General features: G+C 32.7%; 1 protein-coding gene across 1 annotated transcript; it reads left to right on the top strand.

The window, feature by feature from the left end:
• Positions 1-11,466: 11,466 nt before the first annotated feature.
• LOC105162868 (protein SUPPRESSOR OF MAX2 1A) lies at positions 11,467-16,392 on the top strand. The gene is made up of 3 exons (XM_020693812.2): positions 11,467-13,641; positions 14,154-14,448; positions 14,539-16,392. Exons 1-3 carry the CDS (start codon positions 12,356-12,358, stop codon positions 16,132-16,134), a joined length of 3,177 nt encoding a protein of 1,058 aa, XP_020549471.2. The 5' UTR covers positions 11,467-12,355; the 3' UTR covers positions 16,135-16,392.
• The last annotated feature ends 2,199 nt before the right edge of the window (positions 16,393-18,591 follow it).

The raw sequence follows: 18,591 nt of genomic DNA, 5'->3' as shown, positions 1-18,591 counted from the left end.
GAGTGGAGGGTAGGGGGTGGGGTGGGGTGATCTCCCACACACATGTGAGTAAATTGTTATTATGTTTATGCTTGAAGTCTTGATCTTGATGGCATGATTAAGTAGATAGTCATAGATGTATAAAGAGAGTGGGGTTTGGCTTGCACAAGTGAAAAGGGCAATGGGCCCTAATGTCCCTCAACAAAGCATCAATTAGCCTTTGGGAGAAGCTTTTATTTTATCATGAAACCATCAATGGTTAATTTGAATTTTTCATGGGGAAAAAGAGGGGATTTTTTTTTTTTTTTGTTTCTTCATTAATTGTTCATTTTTTGCAATCTTTGCTTCAAGGGAAAGGGGATTGTTTGACTTTAATCATGCAATCTATTATTAGAGTGGTGAGAAAAGTCACGAGGATTCAGTGGAAGAAAACTTTTCATTCAAGTATTATATTTTTTTTATTTTTATGTGAAAAAAATAAGTTTATTTATTGCAAACTACATATACGATATTGGATGTGAAAATAAAAACACACGAACCCTAATTCTATTCGGACATTTTCCTTAATTATAAGGGCATTTTGGTCATCTTCATTATACCACGTAAAACTCTGAAAGTCAACATAATAGGTAAATTTTATTGTAACGTTGACTATCTCAATGTTGACCATTGACTCTCAAGTAATGGGGCAGGATTCTGATCATGAAAAGTCTGAGGGCAGAAAAGCAAATATTAAATGACCAAGGACACGGAAGGAAAAAAGGGACAATTTAGGTCTGAAGGCTTTTGGTGCTGGAAAAGGACAAAGGGGGGAAACACATGCAAACTGCAGAGGGTTAGTAAGCGGTAATTAATGTGAAAAGCTGGACTGAAGTCGCGTTTTCCGTGATCCTTTTGTTTTCTTGGTCACTACAAAAGCACAAAATTGGTGGCACAGCAAAAGAGGATTTTTTATTTTTTTTATTTTATTTTTAAAATAAATTATATTTGCTTCCGTTTTTACATTTTGTCGTTTAAATTTTTTATATCAATATCATCTTAACTTTTCAAAATTTACAAGTTTTCATATATCGCCATTTTCCAATCAATTTTTCCTATTGGAAAAGCATTACATGCAATTCACACCACAGTCTATATGATTTATCTTTCTACCTAAGTATACTTGTGCACTGTATGTGATTTTTTTTATAAAAAAAATAATTAAAAAATAATTTATTAAGATGGTAAGTCAACAAAAAAAAAATAATAAAATATAAAAACGAACATAATGAATGACAAAATATAATTTACCCTAATTTTAATTTATGGAAAATATTATTTTAGTCAGCTAAGTATGCCTAATTTTAATTTTAATCCGATAACTATGTCCATTTTTTTTAAGTCCAGTAACTTACGAAATTGCTTACTTTTAATCCTCTGGCGATTTTCGGACAATTTTACCCCTATGCAATTTTTGAAAGGCAGCTTTAGTCCATATGCATTCATAGGGGTAAAATTGTCCGAAAATCTGCCAGAGGACTAAAAGTAAGCAATTTCGTAAGTTACTGGACCTAAACAAAAATGAACATAGTTATCGGACTAAAATTAAAATTAGGCATACTTAGCGGACTAAAATAATACTTTTCCCTTTAATTTATACCAAAAGCCATAATAAAAAAAATTGATGACGCCCGTATAAATTTATATCCATATAAATTATAAACTGTTAAATTAATGCATAATAATAATAACTTTTATAATTTAATAATTTATTCATAATATAGTTAAAACTTATTGAACGATATCACCCCACCCCATATAAAATGTGGATAACGTTGGTCGACTTGATCATATCATGACATTAGCATCCAACCGTAGGTTCAATGCACCCATGCACGCCAACTTTTTGTCATGCACCGATCACAAGATTTATCGCATATAACAAAGTAATGATTTTCTTTTTTATTTATTTATAATGGCCTTCGTGATTTTCCCTTTACAAAAAATAAAGAAAATTATTAGCGCATAATTAGGAAAATTTGATTGGTTATATTTAGCTAATCACGTTTAATTAGTTCATCATATCTTATTAGGACAATAAATTTTTTAATAAATTACATTAACACTTCCTAAATTTAGTTCAAATTACACAAACATTCCTATATTTTAAAAAATTACAGCTACATCCCCTAAAGGGTGTTAGTGTAATATTTCCTCAAGAAGTGTTTGCGTAAGTTTTGTATTTGAATAGGGTGCGTAGTTGTAATTACAATTAGAGAAAATTATTTATTTAGTCCTTTAAGTTTGCCTGCTATCAATTTTAGTCCTTTAAATTTATCCATTTTAGTTTTGGTCCGGTAACTTTCAAAATTGCTTAATTTTAGTCATTTGATCCAATTTTGATAATTTTGCCCCTATACAGCTTTTGAAGAGCAATTTTAGTCCATATATGTCCATTCATTTTGCATTTTGTAGCTAATGCTCGCTTAGAATGGTATAAGAGTCTACTTTTATTGAAAAATTATTTGTTTATATTACACTCAAAGCATTAGAATGCACTATTAGCCTTTATCATCAAAAGGGCAAAAGAGTTATAAATTAGGCTAAAGGACTAAATCTACGTAAAATTGATAGATAAAGGACTAAATCTAATATTACCAAATATAAAGGACCAAAATGAATTCAGACCAAATTTATAGGACGAAAATTTTCTTTTTCCTTTACAATTATAATCTCAAGGGGTGGACCTCTAATTTTACAAAAAGTATGAAGATTTTGTGTATTTTAGCCTAACTTTAGAGGGTGTTAATTCTGGGATGATTTGTCGCGACCGCTCACACATAGGAGGATCAAGCCAAGAGAAGAAGCAGCAACCCCCCACACCCTACCTCCGAAATTAGGGCAAACGATTTTAGGGCTTGTCTTATAACAACTACTTGAAGTGGGAAATAGATGAAATTACGTAAAAGGACATTGAAAAATCAGATTTTTAGACGCGTGCACTTTACCCAGCCTGAAATACCAATAACCGGTCTGAAAATTGAAAAAATTTGGTATGTGCAACAAATTTAGAAGGTTGGAAGGCGAAAAATGGTTGGGGGGTAAAGTGCAAAAAACCCCATACGTTGGGAGGGTGTCTGCATTTTACTCATTTTTTTCAAAAAATGAAAAAATATTTATAATTAAGGCAAACCTCATAGGAGCTCCTTAAAATTCACCCTATTAAGTACTATGAAATGGCTACTAACTGTTGTTTTAAGGTTAAAATATTAGTCACAACTAAAAATCATGATAAATATTTTGTCGTAGCTACTATGATTTGAATGATGATTAACCCTGATCAAAAATTAAATTTTTGCTTTCGTTTCATATGATTTTAGTAGATAATATTGATTTGTCATAATTTTTAAATTATAATCATTTATAATATAGAAAAATTTAATTTTTTTATAATGCGTAAATGTTATCATGTTAATAGTGAGATCTATATTATAGTAACGTACGTAATAAAATTTCTATTTTTATATATACTAAATTTAATTCATATAAAAACAAATTGGAAAAAAAAATATTCATGAGTGGATCAAAAGCTTTTCTTATTTCTTTGACATTATTCAAACTAATAGGGTCATAATCACCTAATAAAAAGTAGTATGCATATATAGGTCTAAAAATGTGAATGGATGGAGAGGGTGGTGAAAAGTTGGAAGTAGGCTCGAAAAATGCGTAAAAGGCAAGTGAGAGCATGCGTTGTCAAAAGCGCCCATAAAGGAGACTATATGATGATGATGATGAATGTTCTTTGCCATCACTTTAATTCTTGAAAATTTAATTCAAATAATAAAACCCATAATTTCAAAAGAAAATTAATATTTTTGTGGCACTTTATTTTTCAAATTAGAAGTCTATTTTTTTTTATATATATATTGGCCTTTTATGGTTTTTTTTTTCTTAAAAAAAAGGGCCCTTTTAAAATTTTGAATTTAATAAGAAACATCTATGCATCTATAGTTAAATTTTTAATTTACGGGTGTTTTTTAAATATAATATTGATTAGATGTCGATATATAGTATATAAGAACATGTTATATATCAAGTTTAATTTAGTTAGTGAAGGTAAGGTTCCGTAATTAAGAGGCCATGAGCTTTTGTCCCATCAATGTGTGGCTATTGGTCTACTTTAGTAGTAGTTATTTGTTTACTGTAATAGTACTTTGATTAGTTATATATAAAATCTGATATTGATAATTGGTGTATATTGATTGTCAATCGATCCGTTCTTTTTTTTTTTTTTTTCATTTAAACCATCTGGAGGTGGGGGGAGCTTTTCGGAGTCCCCGGCCCTTCTTTATTAAGATCAAAAGGTGAGCAAATTTACAATGGGAGTGCTTACTCTCTATTATTTCTGAAAAAGTTGTAAAAACGGAAGTACTACTCCCTTACAAAAATTCACTCAAACCATAAACGAGGAATACTACTCCCTTACAATAAATTACAAAAGCATAAATAAAGAGTACTACTCCCTTACAAAAGTAAGACGTGCTAAGATGACAGGCAAAATTGGAGCATAAAAATGTCATATGAGCATAGAACGAAAAATTGCAACGTATGATTTAATATATTTCAATTGTTAGCTTGAATTTGAAGCACAATGCCAATGGGACCTAATTTATTTGGCGAAATTGAGATTCCATGATCAAGTAGTCATCGTTGCAAGTCCTACAAATGTATAGGTATTGATATACTTTAATAATTATTATTGATCTACTGTAATGATAGTTAAATATGCATGTTTGATATTGATACTTAGCGTATATTAATTGTTAATTAAAATTTATTATGTAATAGTAATCGATTTACTCTAAAAAAAATTAAACCGTAATTAATTTATAAATCCTTCATAAATTTGATGGTCAAAATATTGGTTCATTCCTAAAAGCTTTGGAATCTTGAACTCATAGTGATGAAGAAATATTTGCCAAGGAAGTAACAATTTAACTAATATATGATAACAGTCATAAAAGAAGTATTATAATTAAGATTGTTACTCTATCATTATCAACTATATATTTTAATCAATATTTTGTACCAAAATGTACAAATGATTCCCATACAATTCCATAATATGCTATGGTCATTAAAGGACAAAAAACGAGATTATTTGCAATATAATGGAAGAATTACAAAAAACAAAAATCAATCAAATAAATAAATAATGAAAAATTGAGTATTGGAATGCAAAGTTTAAGGTGTCCCTTAAGAGGCCTAACTTGGGTAAGGGCCTATAGTGCTCCCAGCAAGCCCCGTCCGAGCAGAGCCCAGGGAGTTCGGTAGGAGGCAACCCCACGAAATAAATTAGCCAAAAAAAATTCAATCAGCCTAAATATGAGGAAGCCCAGATCCAAGAGAGCCTCATAGGCCCACAGTGAAGTTTAGGGACTTGAAATCTCCCATCTAATATCAAAGCTCATGTCACGTGGAGTTCACGGATGCCCTAGGTGACATCTACGTAAAACCTCTGAAGGCACACCCTACAGAATCAAGTAAGAACTAGCAACTTTATCAAGAACACATGGGGCCCCCAACTGAAAGTAAATCATGACTCCAACTGAGGGAAGGCGTCTCTTCAACCACCTCAACGAAAATCCGGGAAAGCATCGCTATCCCCAAAGAGGTCCTCATCCACAACAAACTCTAAGCGACCCGAGAATCCCGAATCCTCCAATTGTTGGGAGATAACCCTCCACGGGAGATCCCTCAACTGCTGAGAGATGACCTTCTACCGAATCTATGGGGGATTCAGTCTGATCTAACCACTTTCAGATCATGTTCCATTAAAAATATTAGAATCCTCCAGCATATTCGTGAGGGATTCGATCTTCTCCAATCAACTGATGGTGCCTATAAATAGATAACTTCCCCAACAGGAGAAAACAAATTTACCTACTACACCTTGTATCTTCATACTACCACTTCACCTACATACTACAAGTTTAGCTGAAAAGAATACTTTAATTTCGTACTTGAAGTTTTACTTAATTGTTAATCTCTCATTTGTACATACAAAACGAGAAAGAACACTCTCATTTCCACTCTCTTAATTCCTACGATTCTCCCCTCTAAAAGAAAAAAAAAATCCAACCATTTTATATCACTACTTTCTACTCCAACCGGACCCGAGCACCATATTTTTTACTCGCATCACATCTTAATTATTTACCTACTTTTTTCTAAACTTAAACACTTTTAAAATGCATAAATTTATTGTTTTATGATTATTATTTTCAAACACTTTCTAAATTTTACATCTTAATCACTTATTTACCTTTTTTCAAAAGTTAAGGCACTTTTGAAAAAAAATATATAAATTTATGCAAACACCCCACCCTTGTGTCGTCCACATATATTTGAACCAACATAAATTATGAATTGTTGATTAACAAATAATAATGATATTATATGATATCTAACAGTTGATAATTTGCATGGAACAAATTCATATAGACGACATTACCATGCTCGATACATATATATATAGAGTTAAATTCATTTTAACCCTCTGTGATATATTAAAATATCAAAAATGCCCTTATGAAATTTTCAATATAAAAAATCATCTTTATGTTATGAATAAATAATCACACCAGCCCCCTGGTCAATTTGAACCTATTTTTTTTAGAAACAATGACTAAAATACCCCTTCTGGTCAACCAGTAAAACTAAGTCTATTTATATATAATTATTTTAATTTATAATATATATAATTTATAACTATTAAAATATATTTATAATATATGTAATTATTATTTTTAAGTATATAATTTTTAATTAATTTAATTAAAGTTATATTGTATTATATAAATAATTAAATAATTATTAATATAATATTATTATATATTTTATATAAAATAATATTTTATTATTAATAAATATATAATATTATATATATTAGATGTGATAGAAGGGCAAAAATATAAAAAGAAATATTTTTATAGCAAATTCGCAGTCAAAAGCGCGTGCAAGTCAATTTCTGTACGGAGGAGATTTTTTGAACTTTATTTTATATCATGAGGGGGGTATTCGATACTTTTATTTTCATAGGGGATTTTTTAAATATTTCTATTATCATGGGGGTTCTCTGAATTTATATATATATATATATATATAATAACTTATGACTCATAGCTTATGTGTAGCAAAAAAGATAGGGTTGCCAAAAATATTTACATCTGCGTCTTTGTCCTTTTTAAATGCGCTTATTGAAAAGCTAATAGAAGTAAACAAAAGTCGTAAGTAGTCATCAAAATGAAAAAGGTGATAGCCGTGCAATGCCTTTTGCAGCAGTTGCGTGTGAAAAGTTGGAAATATATTTATTTAAATCCACAAAGTTTGCGAATAATTATTCAACTGCCCCCACACAAACTCCCTCGCGCGTGTTTCCCACTTCTATGTTCTATCCTAAAATTTGTAAACCATCACCGTCTTAATCCAATCGATAAAATTAAAATTTCATAAATAAGTTTAATTTTATTTTTTATATATGAATTTATTATAACATATTTTCTTATTTTTATATATATTGATGTCCTGATCAAATATCGAGATCTTATAGTAATGTATTTACTGCTTCAAAAAAAAAGATCGTCTGAACTGTATATCACGACGATGTATTTTTATCACATTGTAGTGTAGATCATGATTTAAATACTTTATTTAAATCCACATCATTTTGTGGGATTTGAGGATTCGAATAATTTACTGCATTGTCTATATATATATATTCAAAAATAAAAATAAAAAAATTAAGAAAAATTTAATTTATTCTTGTTGATATATATTTAATGTCAGCACTATTGCAAATAATTACTTAATTTTATGGAATTTTTTCTTTAATTTATTTTAAGACTAAATTCTTCATTTTTTATATAATTTTAAATTTAGAGGAACCACTTCACTAAAATTTGATTGGAAAATTCTTAGTGAACTATTTGACCACTTTTTTCATATGCTGAAGTGGTCTTAATGCAACTTGGTCTAGACTATAATTTATCAGAGAAAAAAAAAAAAAAAAAACTTGGTCAATACTATTGTTCCTTAGTCACATTAAATTCTACACTTTGAAACTTATATTCCCTCTAGACTTAGAGTTAATTAATTGTCTTCAAACATATTATATTTGAGTTCTTATAGAGTGACATAGGTAAAAACTAGAATATTCAATTATTCAACCACAATATTTAAAAAAAATGCTACAATTATATTGGTCTAACTAGAGTCATTTTATATGTAGAATAAAACCAGTTAATGCTACGTAAAATGCGATCGATCAAATGCCCTACAATGCGAGTTATGTTCACGTTGGCTTTCTAACCTCACGTTTTTAAGTGTCAACGAGGTGGAGAGGTGTATAAGATATTTTAGTTTATAAACTAATTAAAATCATTGTTTGCAGATCGATCTGAGATAGAAACCCCGTGTTAACAGCATCGTCCCCTGTACGAGGGGTTTTGAGATTGACATATGGCGTATTGTTCCCATTGATGGTGTCAAGTAATGGTCCGTTGTACACTATATCTTATGCAACAAGATTAGGGGAGTAAACGAGATCGACCTTTTTTGGTGAGCTCGAGCCCAATTTTGCATGGTGTGGCTCGAGCTCGAGCACGAATCTTACCTGATGAGCTCGAATAAATTTATTGTTGTTGTTGTTGTTATTATTATTCGATTAAATCATGTGAATCATCAAATTTTTACATAAATTTATAAGTAATAAAATAGATTGCATAATGCATAGTATGTTATAAATATACCAAAATATAGTATGATGTTTTAATTTATTGTTATAAAATAAACTGCTAATTAGTTTAGCAGTAATATAATTAGTAAAATATATCAAAAAAATTCATACTAAATAATTTAAAATTGTAGAAAAGTATCCATTATCTCTATAATGCAATTAAAATACATAAAAATATTTTATAGTTGAGTAATATATATGTTCACAATCTGTAATAAATTTATATATTTATAAATGTTAGTATTACATTGCTGTAACTATCATATTACATTGTTGAATAACATGGATTAATCGGGCTATCAAAATTCAGATCAAATCGTTAGATATGATCAAACTTACAAAAAAATACATTTGGTAAAGATTTAGACTTATTGGATATACGGATGTCGAGATAAGATATTCGAAATATAAGAGTACATTCAAGATGGTGTATCAGTGAATCAGGCTATGTGATTTTAAATTATACCGTCTGATAAGATCTATTGGACAGAGTTATATATAGATATATATTGGGTAAATATAATTTTCATTAAGTAAAAAATAGAAGTACAACAATGTGTTCGTCAGTTGGTTTCTCCCTCGACAGGCCAAGGGATACGCCATAATTTATATAAAGCACATGAACTAACAGAACTGGCTAGATTAATACTGAGAATCCTCTGTCTGCTAGTGTGACAGGCTTCCTCTCTACATGCTCAAATCGCCTGATGTTCCTTTCCCTCCAAATGTGGTAAACGCATGAGGCAAGTAAGGCTCGAAACACTATGTTGATGATATGCTTACCTCTCCATTTTGTGAACCCCACTCAATGTCTGTTCCCCAATCCCGGTTGGGCCATATAAATCAAACCAGTTTTCGTACCTCCGTAAGGCATCTCCTGGTAAAACGACAACGGAAGAACAGGTGAGTGTGTGTCTCCGTCGCCCCCTCGTCACATATATATATATATATATAAATTTAGTATTAATCGGGTGTCCAAATTTTAAGATATCATAATTGTAGATTAAACTTTTTAATCTACAATAATAATTTTGACATAAATCTCGTTATTAATCTCGTTATATTAATAAAATAATAATAATAATTATTAAAATTGTTCGACCATCATTATTACTATTATTATTATTATTATCATTATTTTTAGATTAATTCATATGAATCACTAAATTTTGACATAAATTTATTAGTAATAAAATAAATTGCATAATGCATAGTATGTATCTTGATATAAATATAAAACTCAGAAATAGATAAAAAACAATCATAAGTGAATTACTTGTCAGTTAAAAAAAAGTATGACATAATACAAAAATATATTAAAATATAACATAAAGTTTATATGTGTCATATTAAATAATTATTTTATAAAAAATATTATAATTTTACTAAGTTGTTGATCAAATTTGTTTTTGCATAAAGATTAAATGTATAAATAAAAGTACCATAATTTATTATTAAATAAAGTAAAATATATGATAATGATTAACAATTATAATATATGGCCACTTTTGAGTATAAAATTGATAAAATATTGAATATAAATATATAAAATTTTCAAAAATAAAAATATATATAAAAAAATAAAAAAATAGAAAAAGCTCGTGAACCCGACTCGTCTGCCACCCCTAAATAAGACATCAATAACACTGCACAAGCACTAGTATAAAATAGATAAAGTATTATTTATTTATTTAATTCTCAGAAGAAACCAACATAAAAAATCATAAAATCATACAAGAGATGAAATCTTGAATTTTGATTTACAAAATAGAAATTTTAAATCTTTTTTTCCCCCTAAAAATATTTTGATAATGTATATATATATATATATATATTAAATAAAATAATAGTTTAAAATAAAAAAACTGATGCTAATAATGTGTGTATATATATTAGAGTAAAAAAAATACTAATTTGAAATAAAAAGGTAGTGTCTGTAGAGACAGAAAAATAAATAAAGGAGCTAACTACTCATGAATCTCCTCACCTTCTCCAAAAAGCTGCATTCATCTTTTCATTTAATTATTATTATTATTTTAAAGAATAAAATAAATACTTTATTCTATAGTTAATTATTATCCTATAAACAAATTGAAAATTCTAATTTAAATTGAATTTTGAATTAATTATATATAAGTGTAATATATTTATCGTGTTGTTAACATACGATTTAAAAAAAAGAAAAAAGTATTATTTTAGTCCGCTAAGTATACCTAATTTTAATTTAATCCGATAACTATGTCCATTTTTGTTTAGGTCTAGTAACTTACGAATTTTCTTACTTTTAGTCCTCTGGTAGATTTTCGAACAATTTTACCCTTATGCAACTTTTGAAAGACAGTTTAGTTCATATGCACTCATAGGGGTAAAATTATCCGAAAATCTGTCGGATGACTAAAAGTAAGCATTTCGTAAGTTACTGGACCTAAAAAAAAATGAACATAATTATCGAACTAAAATTAAAATTAGGCATACTTAGCGGACTAAAATAATATTTTTTCCTAAAAAAAATGATCAATTATGACAAGCATATTATATTTATTTTAAGATCGATTTAATTCGGACCTGAATTAAATTAAAAAAAATTAAAATAAAATTAAAAAATAATACTAAAAAGTAGATTACACAAAAAGGTAGGGCAGGTGAGTGTGCCTGCCAAGAAAGCATATTTCTCTCCAGAAATTCTTGCAACTGAAAGTACTACCATGTCCCTCTTTTACATAAATTCCTTCTTCTTCTTCATCTCTCTCTCTCTCTCCTCCCAATAAAAACAAAAAACCAAACATTGCATGCTCTCTTTCTCTGACATATTCTAACTTTAACACCTTTGGCTTTTTATGATGTTATAGTTTTCATTGTTTCAGCAAATATCAAAACAAAAAAGAATTTGGTAACCCCTCCATTTTCCCATGATTTCTTTCTCATTGTCATTTTGCTAATCCCCCAGAAGAAAATAAAAAAGTAAGAATTAGAGAACAAATAAAAAGGTTTCTTGTATTGTGTCATCCCCATTCCTTGCTGTTTTTGTGTTCATGTGGGAGAGAAGGAGTGATTGATGTTTGGTGTGTTGATTGAGTGAGAAAGAGACGGTGTGTCTGTGTTCATTGTTCATATCATCATCTCCATTCTCCCCTTTTAGGGAGAGAGAGAGAAATGGGAGAGAAGGGGAAGTTTGTGTGGAGGGGTTCTCATATTTCGTTTTCGCGTTGAATTTCTCTCAGTTTCACACCTTCGTAAACTAACTCATAAAAAGTAGAGAGGGAAAGGAAGGTAAGAGGAATATGTTGAGCCGAGTTCAAAAAGAGTAGAGAGATCCTATTCAAGTAACCCAGAAGCCAAAACCATCAATTCTTGATAATTCTACGGAATCAAGATTCGGTCTTTGGGTTTTGAATTCAATTTCTTGCCGTCTTCAATTACTGGGTCTGTTTCTTTTACCTCAAAAGCTTCGTCCCGTTCCTTTCGGGATCGGATTTTCAGCATTTCTTGGCCAATTTTTCGGGATTTCCAGCTGCTTATTATTGCCGGGAAGAATAAGAAATCTCTCTTTAGATTCATCTCCTTTTGGAACTTGAAGTCAATTACTTACAGGAGAAGAACATGAGAGCAGGATTAAGCACTATCCAGCAGACCCTTACACCAGAGGCCGCGAGCGTTCTGAACCAGTCCATAGCGGAGGCGAGCCGCCGTAACCACGGCCAAACTACGCCGCTTCACGTAGCGGCGACGCTTCTGGGATCGCCGTCGGGATTCTTGAGGCAGGCATGCATCCGCTCGCACCCCAATTCTAGCCACCCTCTGCAGTGCCGCGCGTTGGAGCTATGCTTCAGCGTGGCCTTGGAACGGCTCCCCACCGCTCAGAACATGGGGTCGCCGGGGTCGGAGCCACCGATCTCTAATGCTCTCATGGCAGCACTTAAGCGGGCTCAGGCCCATCAGCGGCGCGGCTGCCCTGAACAGCAACAGCAGCCGCTGCTCGCCGTGAAAGTGGAGCTTGATCAGCTGATTATATCCATACTGGACGATCCTAGTGTAAGTCGTGTGATGAGGGAAGCCAGCTTTTCCAGCCCGGCTGTAAAAGCAGCCATCGAGCAGTCCTTGAACAGTTCCAGCTCGCATGGCCATCATCAGCATCATATTGCTGGTGGTAATGTGAATTTTGGAGGAATTGCACCAAGAATGCTTTCCAATCCAGGTCAATTAGCGACGCCGTTGATGCAGAATCAATCTCCTATTGTTCCGTTGGCTAATCGCAACGTGTATCTGAATCCACGTCTGCAGCAGGGGACAACAGTAAGTATGGGGAATCATAGAGGTGATGAAGTGAAAAAGGTGTTGGAGATTATGATAAGAAGCAAGAAAAGGAACCCAGTGTTGGTGGGCGATTCGGAACCGGAGGCCGTGGTGAAAGAATTGTTTAGGAAGATAGAAAACAAGGAATTGACCAGTGATGGGATTTTGAAGAATCCTCAAATTATCTCTGTGGAGAAAGGGCATTTATCAGATAAGACTCAGATACCAGCCAAGATCAAGGAATTGGGAAGGATAATTGAGAGTAGGATTGGGAGTGGAGGGGTGATTCTTGATTTGGGTGATTTGAAGTGGCTGGTGGAGCAGCCGGCAAGTGTTGGCAGCGTGCAGCAGCAGAATCACCACCAGCCAGTGGTTTCTGAGACCGGGAGGGTGGCCGTAGTGGAGATGGCAAAGTTATTGGCAAGATTCAGGGGGGGTGATGGAAATGAGGATAATAACCTTTGGTTGATTGGAACTGCAACTTGTGAGACTTATTTGAGGTGCCAGGTTTACCATTCTACCATGGAAAATGATTGGGATCTGCAGGCAGTGCCTATGGCTTCAAGATCACCTCTTCCTGGAATGTTTCCAAGGTATATTCTCATCAATTTGATATAAAGAGAAAAAAATATTGATTCTTGGCAACAGTTTATTGAGCCATTTATGCTTTGATGATTTAATTCCTTATGCTACAGTTTTTTAGAATTTCGTCTTTGGTCTACCTTAGCATCAGAGTTTCTGTAATAGGACCGATGATCTGGTCTTCATCAGGATTCAGTATCTGACAGTAGTTTCCTCTGTAGATTGGAAAACTTGATGGTAGACAAACTAACTAGATTTAGAAGTTGAAGCAAATGTATATCAACAGTATGTTCCAATTTTTTTCTTTTTTGTAACTACTTTGTGATGGTGCCTGTTAACTCAGTGTAGACTGTTTAGAAATATTGTCTTCATCTGCTTTCGTATGTGCTTGTTTTATTTCGGCTATTACGTCTCGTTCTATCTTTCTTTTTGAGCTAATATAGTCCTGTTTTATCTTTCGGCTCTCACTTTTTCGTACATTGAATTGTAACAAAGACTCTTATATTTCATCTTTGTCTTGTAGACTTGGAACTGAGAGGCCTTTTAGCAATCCTGTGGAGCCACTAAGTCTGCTGAAGGCTGTTCCGTCTCCACTTCCTGGTTTAATAAGCCGTGTAACTGAGAACTTGGATCCTGCTCCAAGAACCGGATTTTGCCCTCAATGTTCGGAGAATTATGAAAAGGAGCTGGCAAGACTCACTGCGATTGAGAAGTCTTTTTCTGAAGCTAAACAAGACGCAACTCGACCATCTCTCCCACAGTGGTTGCAAAGTGCCAAACTCGATACTGCAGATGCTGAAGTAAAAGATCAGTCACATGTATGTTCTCTTCAACTTTAAAGTTGGAGCGACTAGGTTTGATTGAAATATAGTAGAGATCATGTTTTCTTTTTTGTGAAATTTTCACAGGGGCAGGATTCAGGACTTCTTTCCAAGCAGAAGACTCAAGAATTGCAGAAGAAATGGAGAGATACATGCTTGCATCTTCATCCTAGCTTTCATCAGAATAACCGTTCTGGTAGACATGCTCCATCAACGCTATCCACAGGCTTGTATGATCCAAACCTGCTCGCATACCCTATGTTCCAGCCTAAGTTGCAGATGGCCAAGTCCGTCGGAGAAGCTCTGCAAGTTAACACTGATAAAATTACCCGTCAACCAGCACAGCTTACAACTAGCCCACCAGGAAGTCCGGTGAGGACTGATCTGGTTCTTGGAAGAAAAGACACAGAAAGGACCGCTGAAAGAGTTACTGAAAATCAGGTTAAGGACTTCTTGGGTTGCGTCTCTTCTGAACCACAGACCGAGTTGCTCGATAAGCTTGCTAATGCTTTGGATGCCGATACATACAAGAAACTCCTCAAGGGCCTGATGGAGAAAGCATGGTGGCAAGCTGAAGCAGCTTCTGCATTGGCTTCAGCCATTACGCGTTGCAGATTAAGTGGTGGAAAAAGTCGTGGTGCTGGATTGAGGGGAGATATATGGTTGTTGTTCACAGGACCTGACAGAGTCGGGAAGAAGAAGATGGCATCAGTGCTAGCAGAGCAGATATGTGGGGCTAGTCCAACAATGATATGTCTTGGCACACGGCGGGATGATGATGAGTCCGATGTAAACCTCCGTGGTAAAACAGCGATTGACCGTATTACGGAGGCAGTTCGAAGAAATCCTTTTTCGGTAATTATGCTTCAAGATATTGATGAAGCAGACATGCTGGTGCGAGGGAATATAAAACGAGCGATTGAGAGAGGCAGACTCGCTGATTCTCACGGTCGTGAAGTCAGTCTTGGAAATGCCATCTTCATCCTTACAGGAGATTGGTCGACCACGAATCCCGAAGCTTCAAGAGACTGTCTTTTAGATGAAAAGAGGCTTGCCTCCACAGCCAGTGGCAATTGGCAATTAGGACTAGTAGTAAGAGAAAGGAGTGCTAAACGCCCTGCAAGTTGGTTGCATGATGAAGATAGGCCATTGAAGCCACGAAAAGAACTCGGGTCCAGCCTCTCTTTCGACCTTAATCTTGCTGCAGCAGACACCGATGACAACAAGACAGATGGATCCCACAATTCAAGTGACCTCACCGTTGATCATGACGATGAGCATGGCTTTGTGGACCGACACTTCTCTATTACATCGGTACCCCATGATCTGCTCAGCAACGTAGATGACTCCATAGTGTTCAAACCCATCGACTCTGCCTTCGTCCGACGGGAGATCAAGAAGACAATCTCCTTGAAATTCTCCATGATCATGGACAACTACTTGTCATTAGAGGTAGAAGATGATGTCCTAGAAAAGATCATAGGAGGTCTCTGGCACGGTCGAACAAGCCTAGAAGAATGGATCGAAAAGGTTTTGGTGCCGAGCTTCGATCAGCTCAAGTCGCGGCTATCATCCGGCGATAGGAGCAGTTCGGTGGTCCGTCTTGTGGTCGAGTCAGATTCCGGTAGATGGGGCAACAGCAACGGCATAGGGAATTGGTTGCCAAGTAGCATTGTAGTGTAAGGAGCCCAATGTTAAGGATGCATAATTGATATTTATGATTTCTGTTGGGCTCAGTTGTAAATAATGCAAGTTGGGAGAGAGGGGGGGGGGGGGTATAAACAGTAAAGAGATGAAAGAAGAGAACCGTTGAGAGTGAGATGTTGACAGGTTAACGAATCTTCAACAGCTCTCCACTTTTCATTTATTTTGTTTCTTGTTTTTCTTTACTTATTTGTTATTCTTTTTTAATATATATAATAATATTATTATTTAGCATAATTACTCACGTCGAATATTTATACTTAATATGAAAAAAAAATTTGTACACTTACAGGTGCTTAGTGACATTATTATATTAATTTTTAAATATGACATATGACACGTTGGTTTGGTTTTTTTTTTAAATTTAATCTATGGGTTTATATATTTTATTTATATTTATGATATATCTTAAAATATTATTTATTATAGGTAAGTAGAGAGTACAGATCATAACGAATAGTGATAAATAAAAGAATGAAAATTCCTCTGTTGACCCTGTTCCGACAATTAGATTCTGTGTTCTTTTGCCTCAGTTTTGTCCATTTCCGGATGTTGTCAGAGGGCACTACGGTCATTTCGGTGCTAATGGGCTGGGTGATGTTGATTCCGTGTGAGACATGACAGTAAAAGATGGTGGAGGTGCAGAAAGTGCCGTACTGATGACGGTCAAAAACGAACTTTTCGCTTTGATTATTTGGGGCGGATATGGGTCCCACTTAAGATTGATTGGATCCGGAGGAATTTACACGTTTTTACATGTGCAACGTGTCCGGCCTCCTAAGGTTTTCTTTTCTTTCAATTTAACCCCTCTACTATAGACTTATTCGATTTTCACCCCTCACATTATTTTGTCATGATATATAATCTCATTTTCATGCAAAATATAATACAAAATTATATTATTCCAATTTTATTACTCTCCTTTTAAAGTTCGATATTTGATGAATATCCCGTGATCATAGACATAATTTTTATGAATGTTTGTTGTTGGTTGAACTAACGATTCTATGTTAATTTAAATTTTTTTTTTAATACAATACGTTATGTGAATCATATTTTTAATGCATAATTTGTAAGAATAGCGAGCTACAATAGGTCAAAGAGAATTTTTGATTTATTGATATCATAATTTTTTTCTATTTTTATATAATTTTTCATTCTTTTATACTCGTTTGACACGCTAATCTTGATCTATATGCCAACAACGACGACCCTCACGGTGATTGATGCAAAGCGAAGAACGTTTGTTATGTGATAGTAATTACTATTGCAGCACGACCACAATCAGAATACGGCGTTTGAATTATTGGACGATATAAATATTTAAATTATACCATTATAAACAATTATATTTTTTGCAGTAGTCGCAAATGCTTAGTCTGGTAATTAGTATCAGATTCAAGGCCACGAGTTTGATCCCCATGAATATGATGATGAGCAATTGTTGGAACGAGAATTGTGAATTTGTGCGACAATAATTGCTCTCGTGGCAAGATTACGATCTACTTAACAGTTTTTTGTTAAAAAAGTACATACATAAATGAGAGCTCATAAGCTACCCGGCATACTTGGAGGGTGTTAGGCTGAGTTTATTTATAAAATCTTATAAGTTGATACACCTGATAAAATATTTTTTGAATTTATATAAGACGTTAGATTTTTTCTTAAAAAAATATTAAAATAATTGGATAAAATAAGATTACGAAACTTATAATACGTATATAACAACAAATTTTAAAATTCAGTTCGGAACATCTTACTTTTTTATATGTTCAAAATATTTTAGGGTCATAAGCTCATTTTTTACAAAATTACCAAATATTTTGCAACATCAAATTATAAAATATTTAAAAAAAAAACACTTATAAGATCACCCAAACACCTCCGAAATAGGGCTGGCAACGAGTCGAGCGAGCTCGAGCTCGACTCCTATATGTTGAGCTCGAGCTCAATTTGATTTTTTAATTTTTTTAGTTTTTTTTTTAATTATTATTATACTAAATTATGGGAATCATCAATTTTTTACATAAATTTATAAGTAATAAAAATAGATTGTATAATGCATACTATATTATTATTATTATTAGATTAAATAATGGGAATCACCAATTTTTTATATAAATTTATAAGTAATAAAATAGATTGTATAATGCATACTATATTATTATTATTATTAGATTAAATAATGGGAATCACCAATTTTTTATATAAATTTATAAGTAATAAAATAGATTGTATAATGCATACTATATTATTATTATTATTAGATTAAATAATGGGAATCACCAATTTTTTACATAAATTATAAGTAATAAAATAGATTGTATAATGTATACTATATTATAAATATATCAAAATATAGTATGAAATTTTAATTTATTGTTATAACTATAAACTATTGATTAGTTTAGTAGTAATATATGTTCACAATCTGCA

Source organism: Sesamum indicum, linkage group LG5, assembly GCF_026168435.1.
Source record: "Sesamum indicum cultivar Baizhima isolate 11 linkage group LG5, ASM2616843v1, whole genome shotgun sequence".
Lineage (NCBI taxonomy): Eukaryota > Viridiplantae > Streptophyta > Magnoliopsida > Lamiales > Pedaliaceae > Sesamum > Sesamum indicum.
Note: the sequence above shows the minus strand (reverse complement) of the source record. Positions and strands in the feature narration are given on the sequence as shown.